Below are 15,935 nucleotides of genomic sequence, written 5' to 3'. Positions count from 1 at the left end.
GTGTATTCCCTGTGGACCAGTGCCCGGAGCCCTTCTGCAGCCACAGTCCTGCCAGACGGCTCCATGTGAAGGGTGGCTCACACTGTCTGCCTACCAGCAGCAGCAGCAAGGAACCAGTAATTACACTGGCTGGACCAACACCTGCTGGTGGTTTTGTCTTACACTGTTTGTGCAACCAAATAGGCTGCCAACAAAACAAAGATGTACTCAGTCTAAACAGGTGAAAACACAAAACAGGGAACGGAGCTGCTGCAGTTGTTCCACGACGCCCAAGTGCAACGCATGCTGGGACATTATTTTTGGTTTAGTCTGCAAGAAGGCTCCAAAAGCAGGTAAAAGCATCACAGGCACTGAGAAGACAAGTCTTTGCTGTGGGAGAAGGGAAGAGTCTGCCTCTGCCCAGAGCCCAGCTCCTGCATCTGGCCTCACACTGTGCTGCAGGGAACACAGATGCTCTTTGCTGGGCTGTAACCCCAGCAAACCCAGCTTCACAGCAGCATGGCCTGAAGACTCCTGCTGAACTGGGCATCCCACGTGGACAGCACAATGGACACAGCAGCCACCAGGGCTGCCCAGGGCTGCCCGCGGACCAGAGCTGCCCCCAAACAGCGAGTCAGTTCAAAGCAGAGGTGCTCATTCCCATGCCAGGGTCCACACAGGCAGGGGATCAGACCCCCACACAGCATTCCTTACTCACAGAGCCAGAGCTCAGCAGCGAGCTGGGAAGCAGAGGGCGAATACCATGAAGAACAAGGGTAAAGACCCCAAAGGAGGACTTGGGCCAACCTCAGCCTTCGCTGCAAAGCAGGAAAGCCAGGATCAGCTCCTAACTGCACCAAGTCACACCCAAGATATGGTCCCCCGTCAGCAGATGGGATTTATTGTAGATGATTCGTCCTGGAATAAAAACATCAGCCCCACCTCTCACAGCCTGTTTACTGAGAGCCACTAAACATTAAACAGAGGCAAAAAGTGTATCCCAGCAACATCTGGAATTTATCCCTTCCCCCTTCTAAAAAAAAAAAAAAAAATTAAAAAAAAAATCATGCCTTATTCTTTTTGAGAAAGAAACATGATTATGTAGAATTATTATGCTGGAAGAAGACAGAGAAGAGCAGAGATTTTCTCTAAAATGCTGTTTGGACAATTAAAAAGGGATAGTTTCAAAGCGGCAGCAAATCTATCTCAGCATTTTCCACCCTGTCTCACAGTGCCAGGCTTTCCTCCCATGTGTTGGCTAAGATACTCTTAGGAAAGCAATAGTTTTTTCGTCCTTGCAAGACCTTTAGTAAGCTAGAAAGGAAACCAGCTCGAAGTCCTAACTGGTTGAAGACATATGAAATAAAATATTCTTCCAATTCCTGCCCACAAGAGTCAGAGGAGCCTTGTTGTCTATGGAGAAATGCTACTTGGGGACCAGCTTTCCAGAAGAGGATGGGTCAGTCTTTACCAAAGAGAGCTGATGCTGTATCTCACCACACAGAAGAACAGAATGGCTTTAAATATAGAAACAGGAAAGACTATCTGGATTAATATGAGGATGCAAGGCCAAAATGTGATATCCTCCACTTCCTCAGGTCCTGATCCCAGAACGGCTGGTGACAGCCCCACAGCATCTCCTGGCCCCAGTAGCAACCGGGGAAGCCCAAGCTCAGAGGAAACCCTCCCCAGCCATCCCCAAGGCAGGAAATAAAGCAGTCGCTCTCAGCCAAGCCCGCAGAAGTGCCTCCAGCTACTAAATTACCCAATGACTTAAAGTAACTGCATTGATCAGGCTGGAAAACCAAGCTGCAGCTCTTGGCACGTGCACAGTGAGGAGGGTACAGCTGCAAGCATTTTGCATTTTTCACCTTCAGGTAGTTACAACCATAGTAAGAGATGCCCCTTCTCCTGCCCAGCGCTGACACGAGGCAATGGAGTGCTGCAGGGGGAGACCGAAGGGCAAACACAGGTGAGAGGAAACCACTGCTCCAGATGCCTTTCCAACCAAGCAGAGCGTCAGCAAATTACAGGTATGTCCCATCTTACAAATGAGGGCAAGGCTGTTCCTAGAACCAGTCCCATTACTCAGGCTCCTCAACCCCATCTCCTCGGCGGCGTGAGGACTGGATGCAGGATTTCATCAGGACATTAAACTCAGAAGCCGTAAAATCACTGTGCAAAAAACCAATTATACCTATTTTCGTAACAGCCAATTTAAGCTTGTATTTAAGTCCCCTCACATACCCCTAAGTTACATAAAGCATTTCTTCCACTTGAAATGCAGCTTTCTAAAGGCCATTTTGCTTAATTTAATAGATGCTTAATGTGGGTCTGCAAATCTCTAGAAGCATAACCAAGGAAGACACATGGCTGCAAGATACAGCGTGATCCCTTTCCGAGGCAAGAGAAAGAACAGGAGAGGATGAAAAGCATCTCCAAACCCATGAACCTGCTGCGATTGGAGTGCACTTGTGGTCTGAATAGCAGCAAAACCCCGTGGTCAAGTCAGAAGAGAAATTCCTGAACATCTGCACGTGGCTGTTAACCCACTCGAGACCAGGCAGCGCTGTGCAGGTTGCACAGCGGCACAGATCCTTCCCTCGCTGCAGAACCAAGTGAGCTGAACTGAGCCCACTCAGCCAGGCTTCTGTCAGATTCCAACGAGCTTTCTGAACTCAATTTAAATAAATGCAGTCATGTTTTTTCTTTTTTTTTTAATTTAGAAAAAAAGCTGCACTAATAAAAAGCTCGCAGTAAATCTATTAAATTGAGGCTGTCTATTATATTTATTGTTCCTTACAATTTAGGCCTGGATGGCAAGTCAGCAGATGTTGAGAAGTATTCATCAAGAAAACCTATGAGAATGATGAGGATTAAAAGCTATCAGCAAGACAGAATATGTTTGTAACCTCGTAGTTTGCTCTGTGCCTTGCTCGGGGCATGCAGGACCCCATCCAAGAGCTCTGCCCCCTCTCCTTGCTCTTAAGGCCATCTCTGGCACATGAGTTGACAAGACAGACCCTGCATTCACAGCAAAAGCTGGAAAAGCTGCAATTTGTATATACTGCTACAAGTAAGTCACGCTAGGGAAACATAAAACATGCCTTGCATTACACACCCGTGATCAGCATTATTAAGTGTTACACACCTCGTGTGTGTGTCTGTGCACGCTGGAGAGGGAGACGCTGAACTCAAAAATGCATCTTCCAATTCAAGCAGAGTCTGACTGCAATAATACAAGTGTAACTGTAACAGTGAGATTCCTATTTATTATAATGGAAATTATTACAATTTAAGGTAATTTTACTCAGAATTGTGTGAAGCAAGTGTCCATAATCATGTTGTTCCTTACATGTCCCAAAGGCAGCACCTAGGAGGCCAAGGAATTTTCAAAGCTCAGTGATAAGCCTAACCTATATATGCTGTTCCAAGTTACTGAAGTGAAGAGTCCACCCTTGGTAAGATGGAATAATGGTGGAAGGAAGGAAAAAAACCACAGAAGGAGCAGGACCTGCCCTCCAGGAAAGCAGCACAGACATCCGCTTTAATGAAGCCAAGCCCTTGCAGCCAGGCCAGCGCGGGGAAAACTCTCCCACTCTTGAGGAACTGAGTCTTATTGCACTGATACTTGTGAAGAGCACAAGGAAATCCAGCCTGGTTTCAAGTCTGGAGCGTGCACCAAGAACAAGCCCAACGCTGGGTCACTGAAGCTGCTGAGCTGTGGCTTTCATCCCTGTGCTCTAATGGGCAGCCAGTGCCCCCAGCACTGCGGGAAACGGGAGGGTACGGAAGGCTCGGGCACAGCTTCACTTTGGGGGCATTTCTTGATAACAGTATTAATGACAATATTAAACAGAAACCACTAAAGGGTAGAATTTCCAAGCTCGCTCAGTACAGAGCCCAACCCGCAGCAGGCAGCTTCCCTGGGACTCGTCCTCAGCACACGGATGGAGGAGGCGGTGAGCACAATCCGGAGGACTGTTGTAAGGACTCAGGCTTGGAAATGTTAGTCTTAACGCTGAGCGGTTAGATGTCTTTTGGGAATCCATCCAAATGGCACTGCTTCCATCCCCACTTGCCCTGCAGGTAAATCTAGCATGTGGCTTACACAATCTGTTGACTTAAATAAAGCAAGGGCAGAAGAAGAAAGCTGCTCAGACATCAGGAGAGGCTCATCAGTCCTTTGGGCAAAAGTCTGGGTCACTTCCCCCTCCGCAGCATACTTGGCATATCAGCCAGGGCCGTGTCTCCTTCTGTGAGAGCACATGCAGTGAGGGTGCAGCAGAAACGGTCACCGTGTTCAAAACGTCAGTAAAAGGACAACAGCAACATTGCCAAATTACTCCATATTTTTGGCGAGCGCCGAAGCTTAAATTCAATTTACAGAAATTTGAGTCCATGAGCTCTGTGCTCCAGTCAAGTCCTCTGAAATCAAACACAACCGAGCAGTGACCACACAGATCTCTCAGGGCTCAGGGAATGGGGCCACAGCCACTTCCAAACCTCACAGCACCGGTCCACCCGTGCCTCCAGCTCGCCTCTGCAGTAACGCTCATCCGTTCTGTGGATGTGGGATGTTTGTAAAGCACTGTGAGACCACCACATGCTCTGCAAGTGCAAGATGCTGTTGGATACACATCTCAGGTGCAAAACCAGCAGCAGCACACAGGACTGAAGAGCAGGCAGGGTGAGGAAGGGGTCTGGAGTGAGCCCCCCAGCTGCCCTCATCCATACACCTCAGGAGTGCTTCTTGCCCCCAGTATTTTCTATCACTAGTCTCAAACTCCATTCACACGATCAACTCAGGCACCCAAGTGCCTGCCCTGGCGCCCAGCTCCTTCACTTGTGAGCACGGTGGAAGCAGACTGTACACAGCAATCCCCATGTGGCTGCACACAGGGCTGGTTTGTTACCAGAGTTACAAAGGGGAAAATTAATTCTCCCAATCAATGAAATGGGACAGAAGAGGCAGGCTACCTCGTAGAGATGCAGCTTGTCTTCCTGCTGAGATTTTAAAGCACTGAAGATGCATTTGGAAGGAAAACTGATTCACCTGACCACCACTGTCTGCTAAGATGTTGCACAGCCATTCTGTGTGGTGTGCAAAAGCGAAACCCTACCACTGACCACTAACAACAAGTTCATTAATTATTAGTCCAAATTCTGCACATAAAGCATATAATGACTGAGATCTGCAACAGTAAAGAGCCAACTTTGCTACTACAACTACTCAAGTTGTTAAGTTAACATCTACATGTCAAGGTAAAAGAGACTATCACAGCACTTAGCATGGCAAGCTCCTTAGGAGGCAAGCTAGACACAATCCATCTCTCGTATATCAGCCCTACGTTAACACTTAAATAGGACTTACTGTTGTGATCTCCAGCAATGAGCAGATGTGGCTTTGAGTAATGGTTAGCGTTACTTAACCGGTTATATTCACTAATGTAATTGACACCTATTCCATCATCCTTAATACACCCACTTCTTTCTCCGATACCATAAATAGACTAGAAAAGTTTCTGCAGATGGCCATGACCCCATTTGTTTGTGCACTTAGCCATGTATGAATCACTCTTGGCTTGTAGCAGCACTCTGGAATTACTGAAAGATAACTAGTCGGCACAGACACCAATAAATGAATCATACTTTCCACAAGACCAAACCTTTGGGCTTTTACAGACTCCAATTACAAAGTAAGAAGAAAAGAACAAAGAAATTACTCAGTCTATTTGCACAAAGTCATGCAGAGTTGATTCATAGTTTTACAGAATTATTACTGACAATCATTTGTAGGGGGTTAGAGTAACAAACGAGCTACTTAACATATTGGACAGAATGAAGAGATGGGAAAAAAATCCCGAAACCACGTCCTGCATATCTTCTTGAAAAGTAGTATTGATTTGTGTGCAAGTACCTCTCTTCATTCTTGGTATGCTCCAAGCCTGGGGGTAAATCAGCTTTCATTCTCCAAGGCTAAATTCTGCTTTGCTGGATTGCTTGGGCCAAGTTTGCAGATGTGGGAAATCCTGTTGCACATGCTGAAACGCAGAAACCTCACACCAGCAAAGCATCACAGGCACGACTCCTCGGCACTGCGGGCACGAGCAGGGTCTCACAAACGACCAGAGAACTGCCGTGTGCAAAAGCACTTGCCTTTCTAAATGCACGTTTTCAAATGTATGCTGGCAGTGAATAACCATCCAGTCTGAGGCATTTTATTAAAGATACGTGCGAGACTGATTACACTAAACATTAATTGTGAACCATTGGAAAGCACTGTGGACATCCACCAACATTGACAACTTGCGAGGAAACTTTCAAAAGATGTGTAAGGTATCTCTATGTAATGCCTGTGACAACGCTAACATACACCACACAGGAAAACACACCCTCTTCTAGATTAGAGCAGAAGACTTGTAAGACTGAGCCTGTATCAGTGAGACTACTTGGAGAAAAAGGGGATACTTGCTGTATGCAGTGAAAAAGTAGCATAAAGTTTAAAAAAATTTGAAGGTGATGGTGGACTTGATGCCAACCTGAGCCTGCAATTTGCATCTGGCTCAGCATCTCTGAGCGTGACGGCTGAATTTACACATTTCAGGACCACGCAGCGTCACACGCTCCAAATCTGCGTCCTGTACCAGAGATACGCAGAACAAGGGTAATGTGCAACTGAACAAAGTCACTGACAGTTTGGGAAAGGATGTCAATGTATAGACAATGCTTTTTGTCTAAAGCCTTACTACCATTTACATGTAACTGAAGACCCAACTTCATGGGCTAATTTAGCTTGCAAATGAAAAGTGTGGTCTCTTTTACATGCCACCTGAACTCAGTCCACAAGCAGAGAGCTGCCAGCCTGGTACAGCCTACGAGAGGCCAAAACCAGCATCACAGGGTGCAATCAATCTGGGAAAACTTGCTTATTTGTCCTCACCCTTAAGGCTGCTGTTTTCCCAAGAGAGTTATAAACCCCACCCTAAACTGGCTACAAGAAGGGAAGATGCTATGCAAGATGTAAATGAAAATCTTAATAAACATTCCCAATTCCTACCCTCTCCCCCACTCTATCCATACTACATAAATTAATGCAATAAGCTCTCTTGTATAAGAATACGTAGGCGACAACAACCTTCTTCCTCCAATGAGTTTATCTGAGGATGTGCTGTAGATAGAAGGGGAACAAAAAGGTTCCCAATAGGACCACTACAGCAGCACTGGGTTGTCTTTAAAAAGCTTGAGTCACTAGAATCAAGGTCTTCAGGTGCAACGCAAGACTAAAAGGGCGCACGTGCTAAACAGCAACATATCCTTCAGAAGGAAAAAAAAAAAGGCAAGCTAAATCAGGAACCCGAAATATTAGGTGGATACTTAAATACTGTACGACATACCGCAGCAAAAATGCTAATGTGAGTTTAGGTTTCACACTGGAGCTATTTCAAAAGATTTGCAAAGCTTTGATAATATTTAACATCTCTACTAATTTCCTTTTTGGTGTAATCATAAATTTACCATAGTAGCCAAAAGATCTGGGATGAACTACAAGTTCTAGCTGGCTCCGAAGCCAACAAGAATAATGTGTGCTGTTACTATTTTCTCTCAAAACATACCTCTGCAAAACTGACTTAAAATGAGAAAAGAAATTGTGAAACTGTCATTACAAAGAAGCATTTAAAATGCAGATCAAAGTGCTGCCTTAGAAGCTGTATTCCTTGCCAAATCATCAAAGCTCTCTTTACTCTCAACAGCTCCCCAAATCCTCTGATTTGGATGATAAACTCCTACAGCTGAAATTTATCTGCTTTTAAAAAAAAAGCAAACAAAAAGCCTGAACCCCCCAACTCCCTTCTCTGATTACCAACCACTTCATTAACCAGATCGTTCTCAACTACTCTCTTGTATTACAAAATCAATTCACTTTCACAAATGCATTTATGCCTGTGTACCCACACCAACAGCATCCCAGCACCTTTTCAAGCACCAAAAACTTGTCAGCTCTGAGGTGTGTACATGTACAGTCTCACCCTGCAAACATGAAGTGCTCACAGCTCAGGTAGCCAGTCCAGCTTAGCGCCAGTATCGCTGTGACACGGCTCCACTACACCCTGCACTCCTCAAGAAGCCCCAACACCACCAGTGAGTTTCGTGCAGCAAGGAAGCAGCAATGCAGCAGCCACATAACCAGCTCTGACAGATGGAGATGATGGGTCATATCCTGCTCGCATGGACAGGAGCCCTGTGCTGAAACTGTTCCTCTCCAAGAGCAGACTTGGCTGCGCTGCCCACAGCCAGGGCAGGTCTCTGATGTGTCTGCTCATGGGGGATCTGCCCAAGTGACCTACCTTCTGCCACCCAAAATAATTGTAAAATAATCACCCAGCAATTTAGCCCCACAGACAGAAGAACACTGCATAAAACATCCCTGTAAACATTAATGATTCCTTCGCTTTATGGATGTCTGGGAGTGTGCTCATGGTGTGAACCAAGTTTCCACTTAATTGCAGCAAAGTGGCCCTTGTACCTCTCTCCTCGCCAGCTTTCCAGCCAGGCTTTATTACTTTGATGAAACACACCAACAACAGATGTGCCATGCACTGGAGAACTGAAGGGATCTGATAAGACAAACTGCGCTCCGGATCTCCTTCCAAGAAGCAAACTGGTAGTCGGTTTTTACATAAAACATCATTGCAAAGAAATGACCTTTTTTAGCTAATTAGGGTTACCAAATTCTGACGGTTGCTATTACCTGAAACAAGACCAACAGACATGACTGTACAGTGAGTTATTCAGGAAAGAAGCTGGATGGTAATTACTGTCTATTAGTGACACCATGTATTTTGGTACTTCCCTTGGAAAGGTCTCCTCACGTCTATCCATTTATAATTCAGGTTTACAAATTCCTTCTAAAGCTGGGTTTATCACGCCACCAACTCTCAGCCTGGGAAATCTAAAAATATTAGTGTATTTGGTGAGCAACAGCAAAACTAAATTAGAACATTCATTTGTAGGTACTTTTCATCTGCAAAGGAAGCAGCAGTAGTTCAGCTAATTAAATATCCTGAAAATTTAGAGGTGATCCCACACCTTACCTTGGGAATTCCTGGTTTTAAGGAAAGGAATATGGTTGCTGTTTCCCACACACCCTTCAGTACCGCTCCTCTAACAACCAGGATCTGAAAACATACTACTAAATAAAACCAAGGCAAGCCAAAGGCTTATCTGTGGGGTAGAGGATGCCTTCATCAGGGCTTGGTATCAAACACCCTCCTCAGAATATACCCTGATACTGACTGAAAAGGAAGAATTACCCATGTCTTGTCTCCAGTTTGCATTATGTGTGATCACCTCTGATTACACAGGGTCACCTCTGATGCTGGGTGTGCCAGCCCCACTGTGCAGCCCCACACAATCTAGGTGTTCACCCAGAGGAGAAAATCGAAGTTTTGACTATTTTTCTCCATTTCCTCCCCTGTGTATTTTCACTCTCCCATTCAACACCAATTATAAAACACTAAGATTAGAATCACTGCCTAAGGGCACAAAATAAATTGCAATTTTGAGACCCCTGTGCTCTCCAGGCTCAGGGAATTAGGACTTTCCCTCCTGCCCTGGGTACAAAAGGTGGTACCTGCAGAGCTGGGGCCACAGACTGACAGGGTCCCTGGGGAGGGCCAAGGGCACTACAGGCAGTTCTTAGGCCACCGTAAACAAAAGCCATCCTGTTCCACTCCTCCTGCATCGTACCTGGGGACGCTGATCTCGGCAAAAAGCAGCGCTTGTCACAGACGCATGGCCAGAGCCAGACACAGGGAACAGCCCGGGTTGGCTGGAGTCAAACTGAGATGCCACAAGCTGAGCATACTCTCTGCAAACGCTCTCTAGCTTGCTGCAACACTGGTAGCAGCTCTCCCATCCCTCCCTCCTGAAGGAAAACCTGGGGGCAATAAAGAAGAACATGGCTATTATCCACACTCTGCCCTCAAAGAAGCCGTAACTGTCATTGACACAGTGTCAGGAAAGAAACCTATTTGCCAAAAAAGCAGTCTGAAGTGGAAAGGAGATGTAATCCCTGGTTGAGCCATCTGCCTTTGATTTGTTATTAAACCAAAGAACGTGAAAACCTGGAAGTCCTTCCTTGGACACAAACCAGCTCTCATGGTCCGCTCGCCCCAGCCCATCGCTGGCCGGGCACTCTGCTCTGGCCCCGGCAAGGCAAGGGGAATGGCTTCATCTCCTGGGGAGATCAACACCACCTCTTAACCTCCTGAACACTTTGACTAACAGCACTGCACGACCAAAGCTTCTACCGAGCGACAGACCTGCCCTCATGCCCTGCGCCTCAAGTCATCCTTTCACAGGGATGCCCGGGTGCCTGCGGAGGCAGCATCCCCTCGGCTTTGGCACCCTAACCCTCCAGGGTAAGTCCCTGTGCTGCCACAAGCATGGGAGCTGAGCTGCCCCGGAGGAAGGAGCGGGGAAGCCGGCGGGGAGGCAGCACGTTCCCTGCGCCAAATAATTAGTTATTTACAGGCTCTTCTGCCACAGCAATCACCCCTGACCTCTTTCACCCAGCCGAAGCGATTAAGAGACCACGGGCACAGACGTCTGGCTGCTTAACGCCGCCTGGCATATTGGCACTACAGCCCCGGCGGGCGAGACTCTGCTCCCCGCCCCCCAAAAAGCCCTTTTCTAATCCTAATCTGGGAGCGCCACACACAGAACCCAGCTGCTTCCTCCACCGCAGCGCCGCAGCCTGCCAGATGGAATAAAGCCTGCAAAGAAATATTTTTGGGGATCAGTTGTACAGTTAACCTAATTAGAGGGTTAAATTAAAAGAGTTTACAGTTATGCCACTTTCCTGAAGCATTCCTGCGTGGCAACTTTTGGCTAGAAAATTAAATAGCATCTGGTGGTAGCTGCTCAAAGTCATATTAGAAAGAGAAATAAAATTAAGCGATTGGGGGGGGGGGAACTGTATGATGAATTTATCTCAGGGAGGCTCAACTCTGTCCTTTCCACTGATCCCAGGTGGAGGAAGCTATCAGGTAACAGCCTCTGCAGTGCAACCAAAGCCCTCCTGTAGCACAGAGGTGAGCTAATGCTGCCCGCCATCGGCAGGAAATAAATAAATAACACTGGCGATACAGAAACCCACCCGAAAATGAAGTAAGGGCAGCAGCATTAAGGGAGCTCAATCCAAGGCTCCCAGGAGCTGATGGGAACGCAGTGCCCAAGTGCCGGGATCCCAGAGCCGAGCAGCTGACATGGGGCGCGGGTGCAGGAAGGACCTTGGGAGCCGTACCGCACCAGGCTCCTGCAACACACATCAAATCCAGGCAAGGTGTCCTCCAGACACTCTCCACTGTCCCCAGCCTCTCACCCCACGTCCATAACCGGCACCTGCCCCCTCCCAAGCCTTCCATATGCTGAAAAATCTGGGGAAAAAAATATAAAATAGGCTATTTCTAAAAAGTCAAGGATGGAACTGAAAGCCTGAGTTGTTTCAACATAACCTCATGCCAAGAGTTAGTCTGGAAGAGAAGCTTTTTCTTCAAAAGACATTACATATTTTAATTCACAACTTTTACCATAACCATGAGCCTTGATCAGACACAAAGTAAAGTCTCTCATCCTTGCAATTCTGTGGGACACAGTTTATGTTCACCAACTGGCTGACACAAAAAAGAACTCTATCTTCATTATTTATACACTGTTATTGGTATGCACATCTAGCCCGGCCTGTTAAAGTCAGGAAGAATAATGGTCTATTCAGTACCGGTAGTGTTAATAAAATCAGGCAAATCCAGCTTAGTTTTGTCTGAACACGAATGAGATTAAATCAAGACTAAATGTGCATACAGTACAAAGGGTATGGTTTATGCTAAAATTCAGGAGGAACACATTTTAGTACCCGGCATACAAATGCCTACAGACCTTCTCCAGGACTCAAGACACCTGAATTAAACAACGATGAAACCGGAGAAGGCGAAGGCAGATGACACTGGACAAAAGCCATCCAGAATACCAAGGGACAGATGCTGGCTCTAAAATACTGCTCTGCAGCCTCACTGGAGGTAACGGGGCAAACCCTGTGCTAGCAGAAACAGGCAGAGCTCAGCTGACTTTCCCCTGCACGCACCGAGCGTGAGCCTGCCCCATCGCAGTGCCAGGAATATATGCAAAACCAAGACTCTTTCCCAAGTTTTCATTTTGGGCCATTTTTGCATTAGTCTGTGTCGGATTTAGATTTCACAACACGGAACAAGGTGTTAAGCGGGTACAACCCTGATAACCCGCCCAGCCTGGGATGCCTCAAAACCCTTCCCTTCACAGAAAATACCATCTGTGTTAAATTGCCAGAGAAACGAACTCACTTCTCCTTCCTCAGCAATAATATTCTTTCTCTCTCACCTCCGTGCACTTCATTTCCAAGAGGGAAAGAGCAAGCAGGAAAGTAGTGGGTATTTAGGTCAGGCACTGTCCTCACTGCCACTCTGCGAGGGTTCAAAATACTAATAAAAACCCGCAATAGCCCTTCATAACAAAAAGCCCCCGGGAGGGGAGCAGGTTCCCAAATATAAGCCCCACTCGGGTGTCCGGACCGCAGCGCTCCCCCCCGTAACCAGAGGAAAGTGATGTACAGCGGGGCCGGCGAGGACCCCCGGAGCAGGCTCCGGCACCCCCGTTGCCCCGCAGACACGCGGGGCAGGGCGGAAGCACCAGTCGGAGCATCGCGGGGCTGCGGCGCGGGGGAACGTGCGAGGTGCGAGCAGCGGCGGAGCCGAGATGGGGAAGAGCCGGGAGCCCACCCGCCAGCCCGGCACCCGTGTCACCGCTCACCCGCGCCGTGTCACACCCGCACCGCGCACACAGCAACAGATGAGAGCACGGGCGGGGGGCATAATAATAATCACTCCGCGGAAGCGCAGCGCTGGGAGCCCCCGCGGAAACTTCCCCGCCTGCACCCGCACCGCACCCCTCCTCGCACCCGGGGAAACCGGGGCCGGCCCCGCGGCAGCAGCAGCAGCAGCAGCAGCAGGACAAGTACTTACTGATCTCCATGCTCTGGAACAAAGACCTTTTGCAGTTGCATGTGCAGGACACATTGGGCTGAATAGCTACGGCCGTGCTGTTCAGCCCCATGAAGTTATACATTTAAAACCAAAAAAAAAAAAAAAAAAGAAAAAAGAAAAAAAAAAAAGACGGCGACGGCGACACAAAGAACTTGGCGGCCGCCGAGCGCTCCCCGGGCAGCGCCACATAAAGCCGGGGCTCCTCCTCGGCGCGGGGGGGCGGGGGGAGGGAAATGCAGCTGCGATCAAAAATTGGAAATAAAAAACCCGGCACGGCGCGGAGCGAGCAGCGCCCCCCGCAGCGGCGCGGCTCTACACGGCTCGGCTCGGGTCTACACGGCTCGGCTCTATATGGCACGGCACGGCTCGGCTCGGCTCGGCTCGGCTCGGCTCGGCTCGGCTCGGAGGAGGCTGCTCCGCGCCCCCTCGGTCGCGGGGAGCGGCTGCGCTTGGCCCGGTCCGCGGCAGCCCCGCAGTTTTGTGTGTGGCGGCGCGGTGGGACGCGGTGGGACGCGGCGGGAGCGCTGCCCGCCCGCTCCCGCTCCGCTCCCGCCCCCCGCGCTCATTCACGGCCACGGGGACGCGGCCGCGCGCCGCCGCCAGCCGCGGGCGGGCTCTGTGACGTCAGCGCCAGACGGGGACTGCCCTTTCCCCCGCGCCGCCGCCGCCGCCGCCGCCGGGGGGGGGCTCGGCGGGAGCGCGCCCCGGGCTGCCCCGCGCGGCCCCGCGCTCCGGAGGGGCACCCGGCGGAGGGAGGCCCGGGGCGGGGGGGCGGGCCGGGGGTGTCCGTGGGGTCCCGGGTTCGCGCCCGCCCGCCCGCGGGTGCCGGTTTCGTTTCTCGCCCGCACCGTCAGCCCGCCGCGGCGCCGGGACCGGGCGGGGGTTTCGCAGCTGGGCCCCAGAAGCACCCGGACTGCGGGACACCCACCCGCGGGGCGGGCTCGGCCCCACGGCGCGCACACGGGCACGGGAGCCACGGAGCCTTTGGCTCGGCTTGCGCGGACAGCTCCCGCATGCAGCATTTCCAACAGAAAATGGGAGAGATTGGAAAAGAAATGGGGAGGGGGCACCTGTAAGCGTCTGAACTTGGTGTAAATTCTGCCGTTAGCTCCGGTGTGGAAGGCAGCAATGCTCGTTTCCTTCGACCAAGCTCACAAACTGTTTCAGACAGAAACTCCCATTTTTGTTTCACACCTCCCACTTTAAAATGGAGTGACCCGATTTCACTTTTTTGATAGGTAAAAGTTAAAACCAGCACCTTTTCCTGAAGGCTCGGTGTGCCTTAATCCAGACACATTTTCATTATCTTTTCTGGGAAATAAAGCTGCGAAAGCAGAGGTTTATGATGAAAATGCTGAAACAAGCTTAACTAGGTGGTGCAAAGTAGCTGCTATAATATTCTGTGAATGCTGTTACTGGGAGATCAAGACAGCTTCAGGTATTCTCTAAGAAAGTGCATTTTCTCATAATTCTTGATTTGGGATTTGGATGTACTTGGAGAGCCCCTGGCTGGGCCCGTGCTCCCGAGGGATGCACCAAGGAAGGGACAGGCTCCGAGCCCCGATACAGAGCTGCAGAGATCACACAGTGCAGATGGTGTCCAGACTCAGGTCAGGCATGGTACCCCTCACTGGTAGTTTAACCTTTATCCCCCCCCCCCCCCCAAAATGGAATTCATTCCTACGTGAGTGCTTACAAACTAATGCTAAATACACGCCTGTGCTTCACTCCCCATCCAGTCCTGTGAAAACGCCTAAAGAGAAGGAACAAGGAATTGCCAGGTTGTTTAATCTTTTACTCTTTGCCACTCGACAGATGGTAACTCCCAACAATTACTAATCCAAAGGAAACACGGAAGGGGATCTCGCAGCTCGGATAGAAACGAGCTGTGAGGAGTTTGTGCTTTCCCATGCTGAGCAGACGTGAACAACCATATGAGTGCTGCTCCCCAGTGCAGGGCAGCAGCACAGGGCTCAGCGCAGGCCTGGCAGAGAGGGACAATTACCCCCAAAAATCTATGCTACAACTGGGAATAAAGCATTTCCAATTCTATTTCTGTATTTTGTTCCCAGCCTCGGTTTCCTCATCAGTAATGGAAGAGGGGGAATTCTTACCTGCCTTTTGGCTAATTCCTTCAGGTCCTGGAGTCTCCATTTCTTTTGTGCCAGGGAAATTTCTAGAAATGCTTAAAGCAAGGCACACATGGTCAAAACTCTGAAGACAAATGCCAGTTAAGATAGCTTTACTGATCAACCCACTTCTATTATTATCTAGCGGGAAATACATTTTTTCCTTTTTAAAACACTCAGTAGCTGAATATTAGAGACCCTTTCCCAATGCACCTTGCTAGACTGGCCAGAAAAGGTGGCTGTAAACTAAGCCGAGCCCACCAGCTTGCAACTAACAGTCCTTTGCACTTAAAATACATAGCACCACCATAAATTAAGTCAAGGTGAACACCACATGCTTCCTGATGTTGTGTGAGATACCAGCCGGCAGCAGCCTGCCAGCACCAGCCCTCCCCAGATCATCGGCTGCGTAGATGTGGCCACAGTTTGTGTTTGATTCAGAAATATTGTATTTTAAGACCCAGACACATCCTTAAATGGTCTCAAGGAAGTAAATGCAGCTTTAATAAAAGGATTGTTCTCCTGTGGCAGGTCAGATCCTTGCCTGGTGTGTTACAGAGTTGCTCTCTCTGCTCTGCAGGCACGGCTTTGCCTTTCACAGCCCAGCACAGCATCACCCATGGGCCCAGGGAGGCACGTGGAAGGGCATGGCCGGAGGCCTGTTTGCAGGCAGGACGTGCTGGGGATGGGCGCTGTGGCAGAGGAGCCCTGGTGGAGGCAGCTCACAAGATCCAAACCAGCACCGGTG

At 49.2% G+C, this 15,935-nt stretch overlaps 1 protein-coding gene and 1 long non-coding RNA gene across 5 annotated transcripts in view; both read right to left on the bottom strand.

Moving 5' to 3' along the window:
- Positions 1 to 13,638, bottom strand: part of PMEPA1 (prostate transmembrane protein, androgen induced 1) — a 52,078-nt gene extending 38,440 nt beyond the window's left edge. Inside the window, exon 1 of one of the 4 annotated variants that reach the window (XM_030503000.1) lies at positions 13,038 to 13,638. In XM_030503000.1, coding sequence (XP_030358860.1) covers positions 13,038 to 13,140 — 103 coding nt within the window. In that variant the 5' untranslated portion in view covers positions 13,141 to 13,638. The remainder of the gene's footprint in view (positions 1 to 13,037) is intronic. The other 3 variants (XM_030503001.1, XM_030502999.1, XM_030503003.1) reach the window with 3 other exon arrangements.
- LOC115615158 lies at positions 3,111 to 12,103 on the bottom strand. The gene is made up of 3 exons (XR_003993972.1): positions 12,091 to 12,103; positions 10,708 to 10,711; positions 3,111 to 6,854 (listed from the first exon to the last, which is right to left on the bottom strand). It is a non-coding gene; the product is annotated as an uncharacterized LOC115615158 (long non-coding RNA).
- Positions 13,639 to 15,935: the final 2,297 nt, after the last annotated feature.

Source organism: Strigops habroptila, chromosome 13 (genome assembly GCF_004027225.2).
Source record: "Strigops habroptila isolate Jane chromosome 13, bStrHab1.2.pri, whole genome shotgun sequence".
NCBI classification, from domain to species: Eukaryota; Metazoa; Chordata; class Aves; order Psittaciformes; family Psittacidae; genus Strigops; species Strigops habroptila.
The sequence above is the reverse complement of the archived record's forward strand: the minus strand, read 5'-3'. Positions and strand labels throughout refer to the sequence as shown.